This window comes from Semicossyphus pulcher, unplaced genomic scaffold (assembly GCF_022749685.1).
Source record: "Semicossyphus pulcher isolate SPU_LCO1_2020_fin unplaced genomic scaffold, fSemPul1.0.p SCAF_19, whole genome shotgun sequence".
NCBI lineage: Eukaryota > Metazoa > Chordata > Actinopteri > Labriformes > Labridae > Semicossyphus > Semicossyphus pulcher.
The window spans coordinates 2,954,241-2,967,521 of record NW_027211692.1 but is presented as its reverse complement, the minus strand read 5'-3'; the positions used below and the strand labels follow the sequence as shown (position 1 = coordinate 2,967,521).

General features: G+C 40.4%; 1 protein-coding gene across 2 annotated transcripts in view; it reads left to right on the top strand.

Moving 5' to 3' along the window:
- The first annotated feature begins 2,210 nt into the window (after positions 1–2,210).
- Positions 2,211–13,281, top strand: part of myo7aa (myosin VIIAa) — a 33,815-nt gene continuing 22,744 nt past the window's right edge. The window contains exons 1-4 of one of the 2 annotated variants that reach the window (XM_069668265.1): positions 2,211–2,228; positions 10,911–11,024; positions 11,119–11,271; positions 12,947–13,131. In XM_069668265.1, coding sequence (XP_069524366.1) covers positions 2,211–2,228; positions 10,911–11,024; positions 11,119–11,271; positions 12,947–13,131 — 470 coding nt within the window. Of the gene's footprint in view, positions 2,229–9,109; positions 9,215–10,910; positions 11,025–11,118; positions 11,272–12,946; positions 13,132–13,281 lie in introns of those variants that run through there. The other variant, XM_069668264.1, reaches the window with a different exon arrangement.

The following is a 13,281-nucleotide window of genomic DNA, read 5'->3' as shown; positions in this document are numbered from 1 at the left end:
TGTCGTAATCTACTGGTATAAAATCTGATATGTTTTGACAACACACACACACACACACACACACACACACAAACAGACCATGGCTGCACACATCCGTTGTCCCAGACCTCTGCTGGGGTAATTAGGTGCTGAAATATTGATAGGGAGCTTGAATGTGTGTGTGAGAGAGAGAGAGAGAGAGAGAGAGCTTGTATTGCATTATGCATTGTGTAAATTTAAAAGTAATTCCTTCCATTTTTTTCATGAGGCCCTGTTTATTTAAATTGAACACAGGTCAGTCAGGGTGATAAAAAGAGACAGACTTCAAATTCTCATTTACACACTGTTAGCTGTGCTCTGGAGAAGGGCTCCAACAAACAGGCTGAACTGGGAATGTGGGTTTGTGATGAAAACGTCAGGTGTATTATGTATGTCAGCTGCCATGCCAAAAAATAGCAGAACAAATTTGAAAGGTGAACAGATAATTTTTTTTTTACCGAGCCCTCTCCTTAATTGTTCTGTCTTTGTACAGTAAAGACATTTAATCATAGAGCACTGGGTGCCCACAGGCTGTGACAATAATTAATTCTCCACTTCTGATGCCCAGTGATGTCAGGGAAATCTCAATGCAGAAAGACGTAAACTAAAAAGGCGTCATGCTAATTTGGTTGCCAAAAGGAAGTGAAAGGAGTGTTCTGCCCACCTCTGTCACACGTTTTTAAAGGTTTCCAGTGAGGTGAAACCCCACCAGAGAATTTAGTTATGCAGTATTTTGCTTTCAAAGACTCAGTTCTTCCTCTCAAAGGCAGCCTTCACTGCAGACAGGTGTCAAAGGTCAAATGATCCAAACAAAGCTGTATAATGAAAGACTGAATAATTAAGTGTTAATTCTCATGTACAGAATTCAAAACTGATCATTGTCCTTTTTATACAGTGAGTTTCCTGAAAAGTACCTTAAAGAAGCTCCGCTGTTAAACCAGCTTTGTTTTTGTTGAACTGCCATCATATTGTTGCCCCAGTATACGTTTTTCTCAAAGCGTGTGGCGTCGTTGCAGGAGGTAAAAACACATGAAGTACTATAAACATGTTAAAAAGTCAAAGAGTCAAATAACAGTTTTTGTATATATGCTCTGAACTCCTGATACACCGTTGAACATCACAGAAGAAATCTGAGAGCATAAAGAGCGGATATAAGAGTTCATTCAACTTTAAACCTTGACTCTATTTTGTAGCTCAGGTGTAACTCTGACTCGCTTTGAAGCATGAACAAAACGTTTAATGATGTTAAGGCTTCACGGCTGCCATGTGTCAAGAAGTCAAAGGATCAAACTAAACCCTCATTAAGGGAGGCTGAATTATTTAACAGGGCTAATACACACACACACACACACACACACACACACACACACACACACACACACGAAGGTAACTGCAATTACTCTGGCTGTACAGATTATGCACATTCAACCACCTCTAAATCTGTCCTTAATGAATAACACATGAAAGGATGCACAAATACCTCTAAACACACACACACACACACACACACACACACACACACATGTGCACACAAAACAATATACTACAATAAGAAAACATCACGTGCTGTAGAACTTGTGTGAGCAAAGTCTTTTTTCCTGTCTCCAGTTGTTATGGTTGCTCTCCCCCTTCCTGGACATTTTATTTGTATGTGTGTGTGTGTGTGTGTGTGTGTGTGTGTGTATGTGTGTGTGTGTGTGTGTGTGTGTGTGTGTGTGTGTGTGTGTGTGTGTGTGTGTGTGTATGCGTGTGTGTGTGTGTGTGTGTGTGTGTGTGTGTTAAAACCCAACAGATGTTAACAGGCACAGTTTTTATGTGTCTGCAGCTCCTTTGATCAGGTTTATAGGTAAAACAACCCCTGGTATGGGAGTGTGTGTGTGTGTGTGTGTGTGTGTGTGCGTTTGTTTTGCCTCCATTATGTAGCTGCTCTACTTTTTTATATTCTTTTGCTATTGTTGCATTTTCTACAGTAGTATTACCTTTTTCCCCCATATATTTTCTCTCTATGGTACTTTTTGCCGTAGCTGATGTAAAGAAAGATTTCTATGAATGAAACTTGCTGACTTTCCTTCTGTTCAAATAAACAATACTATATTTCCTTGATAATTAATCTGCTCTTATCATTCTCTCTTTCATTATCAGGGTCAACAGGTGACTGCTGATGTCCAGTCATAAAGACAGAAACCAGAACCATGGTCATTCTACAGCAGGTAAACACACACACACACACACACACACACACACACACACACACACACACACAACACCAACATGAGACTGTTGAACGTTTTGCTAATTTAAAGCTTGCAGACTTTGTATGTGTTTTTGTGCATCTTGTTCTATTGGAGGTGCAACTACACTGATCAGGGTTCAGCTTCTCATTACCCTGCACTGTTTCCACTGTTTCTTTGTAGTCGAGCACACACACATTTACACACACAAAGCAGAAAACATGCTGGATGCATTTATGTGCGTGTGTGTGTGTCTGTGTGTGAGAGAGAGAGGGAGAGAGAGCATGCATTCATCCTAGTGTCGGTAGTTTTGATACTCAGTTAACGCATTGCTGAGCCTGTCAGCCTTTCTGATAGAATAATCAGCCCTGACAGTGTCCCCCCGCTGTGGAGGCCCAAATTGGAAGAACCAATAAAAAAAGCAGCATACAGATCGTTCGTTATCCCTCACTGTGGATGTTCATCACACACACACTCTGACCTCCATTCAAACTGTGCTGGACAGGAAGTGTGTGTGTTACCCAAAAATTCTGCCGTCACTGGATCACACACTCAACTCGCTTTGGATTGTTTGACACGGGAGACGAGGAAGGATCATGGATGATATTTGAGCTGCAGCAGAACCTTTTGTGCCAGTTGGAAGGAATCTTTGGACGCAAATTTCTGAAGAGGAGAAAATTAGTATTGAATTTGCAGAAAAAACATCTTGGATTTTATCTCGACAAAGAAGATGTTCTTCTTCTCTTTTTGTGGTGAATGAACATTTTTGTCTTATGTAGAAATTGGTTTGAAAAAGTACCTGAAGCTGCTCTTTTTGTAACTTGTTGCACTTTAATTTTATATTTTACAAAATAACATCAACCAATCATCACATGAAAACAAGATTCCTGCTCACACTCAGAATGGTGTGCATCTTAACTTGGTAACCATGTCAGTGGAAATTAACAGGAAGGGGTCTGTTTTGGGACTGGAGGGCTGGGACGAAAATGCACGCCGTCTCAGCTACAGATGCACCACCCTCATCCAGGTAAACTCAGGTGCCTCTGAACATTTAAGAGTTGTGTACAGTTGTGTCAAAGAACTGCGCTGATTCAAATATTAATAATATATTAATATGCAGATAAATCTAGGCTCTGAGTTGAGCCCTTACTAATTATAGATTGTGAATCTACACATAAACAATAATGAAAACATAAACTTCACACTGTGATTATATGAACTTTGATGAAGCAAGATGTAATACCTGAGGAGGTGACTATATGAGGCCTGCTAATGGACAACTCAAAGGGCGTTATCACACTTATACCATGGTAACTTACAGAGAAAAAAATCAGACCATTAATTTTTGGTTTTGCAATCTCAATGCAAAGCTGAAACTTTGCTTCTCTAGTAAGACGTGTTGTGTCAAGAGCGTAGGGCACAAGTTTCAAACCTGCACACATTGGAGCCATAAAAGAAATGTTTTTTTTCTACCTATTATTCAGCAATGGGATGATACAGCATGGGGTCAAATGGGGATTAAGCTTAGGATCGCAGTAATACAGTGTGGTTGCTCCTTTATAGTATGACTTTCCTCCCAAGGGTTCTGGCTTTACATTCTGTTTATCAGGACTATTTAGAGCTGGTTTATTTACTGGAAACTACATAACTGTGACTGATTTCTTTGGGGGCTATTGTGCTGTCTTTTGTTTGGTCACTTGTCGCGGTCCAGTGAACTGATGAAATGTGTTTTTGAAATCTTTCCTGAAAGAGGTTGTTTGGTTTTGTTTGTTGGAGAAGGAACACAAAGTGGACAGGGACGTTCTGGAAGGTTCTGGATTCAGAGAGGTGAAAGATTTCATCTTTGAGGAGAACAAGGCTTCTTGTTTATCTGTTTGCTCAAGTGGTTGTTTTCTGTCCCTGCTGTTCGCAGTTCCACTGAGATGGAGAGCTGGTATTCATTCATTTATTCAACAGATCTCTGTCTATTGGATATCCATAATGGGGACGGGACTGTACGGGGGAAGAGGGGGAGTCAGTGAGAGAGAGAGAGAGAGAGAGAGAGAGAGAGAGAGAGAGAGAGAGAGAGGAAAGGAAATCAGCTATAGTAGAAGAAGAAGTAGAAGTAAAACACAGTTGCTTGTGTCACTTGACTGCTTGCGAGTGTCTATTAACTTCCTATTAACTTGCTGTGTTTAGTTGCTTTGCTCTGCTGTCTTTGAGGAGGCTGAACAGAGACAAAATGTTAATGATAATTGTCTTCTGAAGTAGAAAGGGGAGCCTTTCTGTCTGTCTGTGTTTTTATAGATGAGTTAATCCAGAGATAAATAACAGCACATTTAATGTGTCACTATAGCTCACCCTCTGACCTTTGCCTTATCTTAATGATCTATCTAAATGCAAATGAGGGGAGCAGGAAGTGCCCTTATTAATCATATGGTCTTTTATAGTTTCTTGTGCCTCCACTGTTAAACTCTCCCTACTCTAATAATTGGATGAATTTGAGTTTCAGGGTCATGTGATGGTCTTAATGATCTTTCAGAGGTTGGTGCATCCATCCCAAATGTTTTAAAACACAACACTGTCTGATTGTAACTGCAGAACACTGAAGTGTTAAAAAGGTTTCATAAACACCAGCAGAGGGCAGACCTGTACCTGAACACATCTCACCTGCAGACAGTCTACACTTACAGGCCTTGACAAGAGCCAGTATAATTTGTAGTAAACACACACAGTGAGGGTAACAATACACTACAAAGCTAGTTATAATTTAGAGTGCACCTTTAAACTGAGCTCCCATCATTTAACTCTCTTATTCTATTATTATTATTTTTAACTATTTGAATGCCTTTAGGGGCTGCACAGGTTGGCGCTGTTGCCTCACAGCTAGAAGGTCTAAGGTATGTGTCAGCCCTGTGATTGACTGGCAACCAGTCCAGGGTGTCCCCCGCCCTTCACTCAATGACAGCTGTGATAGGCTCCAGCCCCCCGCAACCCTGAACAGGATAAGCGGTATAGATAATGGATGGATGCCTTTAATAGATAGTTATATTAGAAAGTTGTCATGAAATTAGAGAGCATCAGCCCTATCCTAAAGTTTTTTATTCTGTATGTCCTCTGCTTGGTTTGTTGCCTTCCAAACAGCAGTTACACTAGCAGGCGTAAGTGAATACCTGGCTCATGTTTGGCCTGAATTATTTATCTGATGAGAGAAGTGATGAGAACACAAACCCATGCACCGCAGGCAGCATGCACATTACATCACTGCAGTCCTGCTAACACCGCAACAGCACTGCGGCTTGTCTCAGTTATGTTTGTCCAAAGCATGGTGTGTGTCTGATTATGAGAGCCATATTGTTGGTCCGTTCTCCCAATCCTTTCTGTTGATCAGAAAACTGCCGGGAGGTACCTTTATGTCTGCAGGCTAAACACCACGAAATTAGAGGTCTAAGAGTTGCAATACATTTCAAGGAGTTTGTTGAACATGCGTTAACTCTCTCTAATACAGACTTCGACTAAAAACCACATGACATAACTAAAGACAACACAAAGATGGGAAACTGAATTATTACTTACTTTTTAAGAAGAACAAAGGTCCATGAAACATTAGGGTCAGTTTCTTACTTTCATTTTTAAATATTTATCCTAGGAATACCATTAAGACTCTCAACATCCTGAAAGACACAATATTTAGTTTTCAGAACAAATCTTTTGAAAGAGTCATGAAGAATGCATAGAAAGCAAATAACAATATAATCATGATCTACCCAACACCTGCAGACCTGTGTGCTCCATGAGCTAAAATCTGCCTGTCACTGGTGGCACTCTGAAGGCCTTCATATCATGAAATATTATATATTTATATTATTATTATATTTGTCACTTTGTAAAATGCACATACACACACAAACACAGAGCTTATAGTTTTCCTGGCGGGTCGTGCATTATCACATGTGTAAGTACAGAAAAGGATGTTTGTGTATTTCTCACTAATATGAAGCCTGGGTTCTGAAATGACCCACTCTACTGACTTCTAAGAATCAGTGGGTCGTGAATTACAAAGACCCAATTTGATACGGTGTCTGGTTAGATGCCCTGAGGCCTTAATCGACCTTTAAATTACTTCTGTAAAAAGCCTCTAAAGGCCTGTGAGTTAAAACAGCTCTGAGACTGATGGGAAAATGCTTTCATGAGGGACTCTCACAGCTAAATGTTAGCTTGAGGCAAATTCAGCTTTTTTTCACTCATAATTCGATATTTGTGATTAATTTCACAGATTGACGAAGTGTCAAAGGTCGGATGTCAGATCAAATTGTATATCACTACTGTATGCTATTAGCTTTACAAGGTAATTAGCTTTTACGCCAGTTGCAAAACACTTTTTTGGTTTATATTGGAAACAATACTGTATTAAATTAACGTCATTACATTATCAAATATTCATAACTGTTAGTGATGGAGCTTTGTCTTTTATATTTCACAATATCTAAGAACTTTAAAGTTGTCTAATTTGGTTTTATCTTTGATCCATGGGTCGAACCATTAGGCAAAATGTTGAAGGGGTCACTACAATCTACACACAGAGAATCAAGTCTCTGCTGTTCCTCTCAGGCTTACAAAGCATATTTACTGTCTGTTAGATGGTTTGTGGTTATTTTTTATTTATGTCAACAGAAAAACAACTTACTCATAGCTAACTTGTTAGCAAACACTTTTCTATTCAAACATCAAGTAGACGCAGAGAAACATTTTAATCAGCAGATAAATAAGCCCAATATATAGTTTTCATCTCGCTCTGTGTGCGTCTCCACAACCTCCGAATACAATTATTTGTCTCAAGCTGTTTTCTGACATCACATAAGATCTGTAATTCTTTAATTTGACATACAGTATTCTAACAAACACCCATCAATGGTAAAACACTTTGACTTCAGTGTTGTCTCCATAAACAGATCATTAACCAAGCTCATGTATCTGCACAACAGTGCATGCTCTGTAAGAGACCACTGTCTGATAAGAAAAGAAAGTGATGAAAAATGTGGATATTGGGAGAGAAAAGGAGATGAAGAGAAAGAAAGATGGACACAAAGAAGAAGAAGAAGAAATATAAAAGAGGAGACATAAACAGACACCAAACAGATCCTCTGTGTTCAATAATTCAACATGTGGTTTCTGATAGTTGGCCCGGCTCGCTCCTATTTACTCTTTCATTGGCTGTGTGTGTGTGTGTGTGTGTGTGTGTGTGTGTGTGTGTGTCTGTGTGTGTGACAGGTGCTTGGTGGTGTAATGTTCAGGTGGCTCAGTTTGCCAGACAGAGTATTTACTTAATTAAACTGACATATACTGTATGTTACACACACTCAAACCGTTCATCACACTCACACACAGTCACTAACTCACACCTCATGCGACACACAGCTTGTGTCCATCATTCTTTCGTCTCACCGAATTGATAATAAGGAAATAATAATTTAAAAAAATATTTTGCGGTCAAGCAGGTCCAGGCTTCCGTTTACCATATTTACTTAGTGCATTAGCATGGTAGCATTTGCTAAATAGCAGCGAGCACAAACTACAGCTGAGGCTGTGATGCTGATGGTTATAACAGGGTTTTTTAAGGTATTTTTGGACAGATGTTTGCGCTCTATTAATTGTGAGGGGGACAAAGTTCATTCTGAAAATATATTTTGTAGTTCAGGTCAACCCGTTGTTGGCGCTGATGAAAATGTTGTAGGAGTAATTAAAGTCTGATTGTCCAACAACTGACCGACACTGATGTGCTGCTTTGGACAAAATATGTGAGAACAGGAGAAACACAGAAGTAGATGCTGAGGTGGACAGAGGAAGAGGATATTCTGGTTTCCTCCTGACAGGAAATCATCCAGACTCTGTCCACTGGGTTTAAGTCAGACACACTGTGGGGAACTTCCTGTTCAGACTGAAAGCTGCTCATCATCAGACATTTTATATTTTACTCTGCTTGGTTTTATATTTCCAGACTCTATAAAAAGTGTTTGGCTTTTCTCACTTTTTACCCCACCATTGTCTTCGCCTGAGGATGGTGAAGCTAGCCGACTGTCCTGATGAGGTAGCAATGACAGTATTTGTCCTTTATTGAAATGCCTTTTAAGTATCAGCAGTACATTACAATTGTCCTTAATGTCTCTGAGTCATTAAACACACAGCTTATTCTGCACAACCTGCAGAAGTCACAGTAAAATACAGTAAAAGCCTCTAGCATATTCATCAATACAGACATCCAACACCATAGGACACACCTGAGGAGGAAGTGTCATCTTGTTGCCATGGGAGACAGGGGAGGTTGTAGGGGGCTGGGTTAACAAAGTGAGATAGAGAGAGGGAGAGGGAGAGAGCAGGAGGTTTGTCCCAAAATGTAACAGCAGGAATGACTTCAAGGTGATCTGGAACTTGCTGGTTTTTATTACAAATTTTGAAATAGATTTTCACCTGTATTGACAACTTAGAGAGGACAACAAACATACAGAGAAAGCGAACGGAACCAGGATGTTTGGACATGTTTCACTTTAAGATGTCTGATATTGGACCTGTTTCTTTTTGTCTGACTTAAAGGACATTTTGTTTTTCTATTTTAAGATGAACCCAGGGGAGAGAAACAGAGTCGACATGTGACTACTGGATTTGAACCTGTGATGAATTCAACTAGCTGAACCTTGAAGATTTTAAATCAAGAGCTTTTTATATGTGCTATCCTCTGACCCGACCCTAAATTGTCCAGCCTAGAGGGAACTGATATTTTACAAACATCAGACACCTTTACCCCTCTACTTGTGGACATTTGGTTACATGTCTGTGTGGATTAGAGGTGCGGTACCATCGGAGTTTGTACTACGCACGTGAAGATGTACAAGCGTCGGGAATATGTGGAGCTCTATGAGAAGGATCTGGCCAAATGGGCTCTTCTACGCAACGTCAACACTGTTATGAAAAACAGCACACTGCTGCCGGTATGCGTAAGCCATGTGTGTGTGTGTGAGTGAGTTAGTGTCTGAACTTTCCTGATCAGCGTTTTGTTCGATATGTGCGTATCTGCCCTTGTTTTATGGCGTGTGGCGTTGTTGTGCGTCTGCATGAGTGTGATTGTGAGATAGAGAGAGAGAGAGAGAGAGAGAGAGAGAGACTGCTGCGTTTTGTGTTGAAATAATTGTGCATGAATCACAAGAATGTGGTTTTTGAATCTGCAATTAGTCATGAATCATAATTGAATATCTGAAAGCTGTGTTTAAGTTTTAAGCGTACCTTAGAGGGTGTGTTTGTGTGCTCGTGAGTGTGTGTGTGTGTGTGTGTGTGTGTGTGTGTGTGTGTGTGTGTGTGTGTGTGAGTCGGCCTTGTTGCATGATATTAAAAACCTCAAAGGCAACAATTTGTGGCTGTGTCTGTGAGCAACCAGGGCTTCAACTTCTGCTTTGTCCAGCATACAAATAATAGACTCCACCTTAAAGGAACAGTGAGACGTTTCTGGAATCAGCTAACGTATTATGGAGATTGTTTTCATATCTGTCCATTAAATGTATAATCTGGGAGAATTGCAGTTCAACAAAATGTCTCTGTAGTCAGTAGGTTTTGCAGAATGAGTGATCACAGTGCTGACTGAGCCTATAGTCCAATAATGAAAGCCTGTGTGTTTGCTGTGTTCTTTGGTATTAGTTAGAAACTGGGTATCAATAATAAAATCAAACTAATAAAGAGCTGTGTCCATCACCAGCAGAGGGTGGTCTACCAGAGAAACAAGGCTGTAGTGGTGTCATGTTTTGATTTCTCGATTGACCTGTTAAACTTGGTCAACAGTTCTGTTTGATTTGTTTGATTTGTTTGATCAGTGTTTTGAGGGCAGTCTGACATTCTGACATATTCTATATGACTGCCAACATCGGACTGTTCCCTACTGTCGGAGAATGTTTGACTGGTGTGCAATGGGCTACTTTTAGTTTGCTACTTTAGTTATCTGGTTTGCTGTTTATGTTTGTTACTGTTAGCTTTGGTTGTGAACAACAAATGCCAGCAGCTGCCTGTGCTATTATTGGCATTCTCATTGCAGATTTTAGAAAAAATATTAGCTTGGGTTATTCCGAGCCTACAGACAGACCAAGTCTGTGCATCTCATACAATAAACACAATAAAAAGGTTTCTAACCTGTCTCCCATGTTGCAACTGTATTTCCTGTCCAACAGGAAATGGCACACTGTGTGTTTCTTTTAATTCTCAGCTCCACAGTTTGCTTTAGGTGGCTTGATGGAATCCATTCGAACTGACTGTAAGTGCTTGTATAAACGTAGTAAAGGAATAAGTAAGACCACGAAGCCTTATTTAACCCTGCAGTCTGACTTGGGTTAAAAGGTTCACATGTCGGACTTTATAAACCTGTTCTAGGTGCCGTGTTGAATAGTTACAATTCAACTATTTAAACATGGATTGTGATAATGAGTCTGTTCACTGTATAATTATAAACTCAAAATCATAAAAGTGTTTGAATGGAGAAGTTGTAATAAAGGAAATGGATCCTTTCTGGATCAGATTTTTTAGTATTGACCCTGACCTCAGACCCTGATTTAACATTCGGTTACTTTTCTGACCGTTATTTAACAGAAGTCTGATCCTAAACCTGGTCCTGGTTTGGGATTTAAGTCTTGGTTTTCTTTGCAGGGCGACTATGTCTGGCTGGACCTGAAGACGGGTCGGGAGTTTGAGGTGCCGATCGGTGCGGTGGTGAAACTCTGTGACTCAGGACAGATCCAAGTGTTGGATGATGAAGGAAATGTAAGTGTGGACATACAAACAGCATACCATATAGTGCACTATGATTAACATCAGTGTGAAATTTACTCACCTTCCCTTCTGGCCCATCTCGCAGGAGCACTGGATCTCCCCCCAGAATGCCACCAACATCAAGCCAATGCATCCCACCTCCATCCATGGAGTGGAGGACATGATCCGCCTGGGAGACCTCAATGAAGCTGGCATCCTCCGCAACCTGCTCATCAGATACAGAGAAAAACTTATATATGTGAGTATTTCTACAGTTCTGCTCTGAACTACTGCTGCAGACTGATACTGACATACCGACTGCACATAATGCCTTTTTTTTTACTTATTTTTATTCTATTCTTTATTTTACTCTAGTTCTGTTCTGCACCTAATCACCGAGTCCGATTCCTTGTACGTGTAAACCTACTTGGCAATAAACTTGATTCTGATTCTGAGTATTTGCAGAAAGCGATTTTTTGCCTCTTTAAGAGCTTTTTACACTTTGATCAAGGGCTTAAATGGTCTTAATTAATATTCCCTTAATATTATCTCATAAATCATCCTCAGACCTTTTGGATGCTTTTCTGCTCTGATTTCAATTTCTTGCTTCTTTATTTTCTCTCTTGCCCCACCCGTCTGTCTGCTCTCCTTCCTTCCTTCTTCCCGTTTCCTAAAGACAAACTGTGGTGGCAGGGTAAGTCAATTTCTGCACGTCAAGCATGGCTGGAGGTAGATCCAACCTTAATGCACACTTTAAATGCAACACATGCAAAGCCTCTAATCAGCACCATGCAGTTTATCTCCTATTCGACTGTATCTGTAAACTGCACATATGTTGCATGTTTTCAATGTTTCATGTTCAGATGTGTTTCTATCTCGTAAAGTTGGAATTAAAAATAAATCTTCTGTTTACTTTTGAAGCTTTAGAAATAATAAGGTTATTAAATGTGTTGGATGATTCTACTCTTCCAAGCAAAACAAACAAGGCAGGAGGGTCTGTTTCCATAGATTAGTGCTATCAATGAGTGCTCCACACACTACAGAAAAATGTGGCGCGTCATGAGTGAAAAGTCTTGAATGTGTTTCAAGCTTAGCGTAACAAAGCTCAGAGCTGCAGCCTGGGCGCATGGTGATTTGTTACCAACATGGCCGCCAGTTCTTATGTGGCGAACACTGATACGTTCTCATTGTCATCCTTTACCATCTGAGCTACGAGACCCACGTCACCTGCCCCAGCTCTCTGCTCTCTGTCCCGACGCTGCTGTGTGAGCAGAGAGCACAGAATCTGAAGATGAACCTGCTTTATGTTTTCAGTTTCATTCCAAAATCATAAAGAAACTGCACATAAAACACTTTCTACTGTAAGATGGCCGACAGATCAGCATCAGATCAGGAATTAGCTGAATATAATCTGCACTGTCTCAATTATTTTATTCATGTGTTTAATCACAAGGACAATTAAACATTGTTACTGGTGTTCACTGGGTGCTTTATTTACTGGACATCATGCTGAAGCTAATTCTTGCTCCTTTTCCTGAGGAGACTTTGAGATTCACGTCGTTACAACTGAACAGACAAATGAATCAAACTGATTCAAGCTAAAAGCATCAAAACAGATTGTGTGCATGTAAGCATGTGTCTATTTATGTATGAATTGTACACTGCAAATATTTGCAGCAACGTGTTTTTCTGCCATTTGTTTAATCGTTGTTTGACTAATACTGATCCGTCACAGTGAAACAGGCCTGTTGTCAGTGATGCATCTTTAGGTTTGTCCCAAGGATTTGAATGCTTCCACCATGACTCCTGTCCATGTCTTAAAGATCCTGTGCATGATTTTCTCAAAGTTTTAGGTAAACAGATGCTGGAGAACGAAGGAATCAGCATCAAATCAGCCTTCAATAGCCGTCAATCATCCTTTCCTCTCTGTGCAGACATACACTGGCTCCATCCTCGTGGCTGTCAACCCTTACCAGCTGCTGCCCATCTACACAGCCGACCAGATCCGCCTCTACACCAACAAGAAGATTGGTGAAATGCCTCCCCACATCTTTGCCATCGCAGACAACTGTTACTTCAACATGCAGAGGAACAACCGTGACCAGTGCTGTATCATCAGGTAGGAAAGAGAGCAGACCGCAGCTGTAAGTGGCTCAAATCCAAATGGCAGAGTGTAAAACACACACATCTTGTTGTCCAGGTGTCCAGCAAATAAAGTAGACAGCATCTTTTTTCCAAGAAATAACAACTGCATCACGCTCCTTCAAAC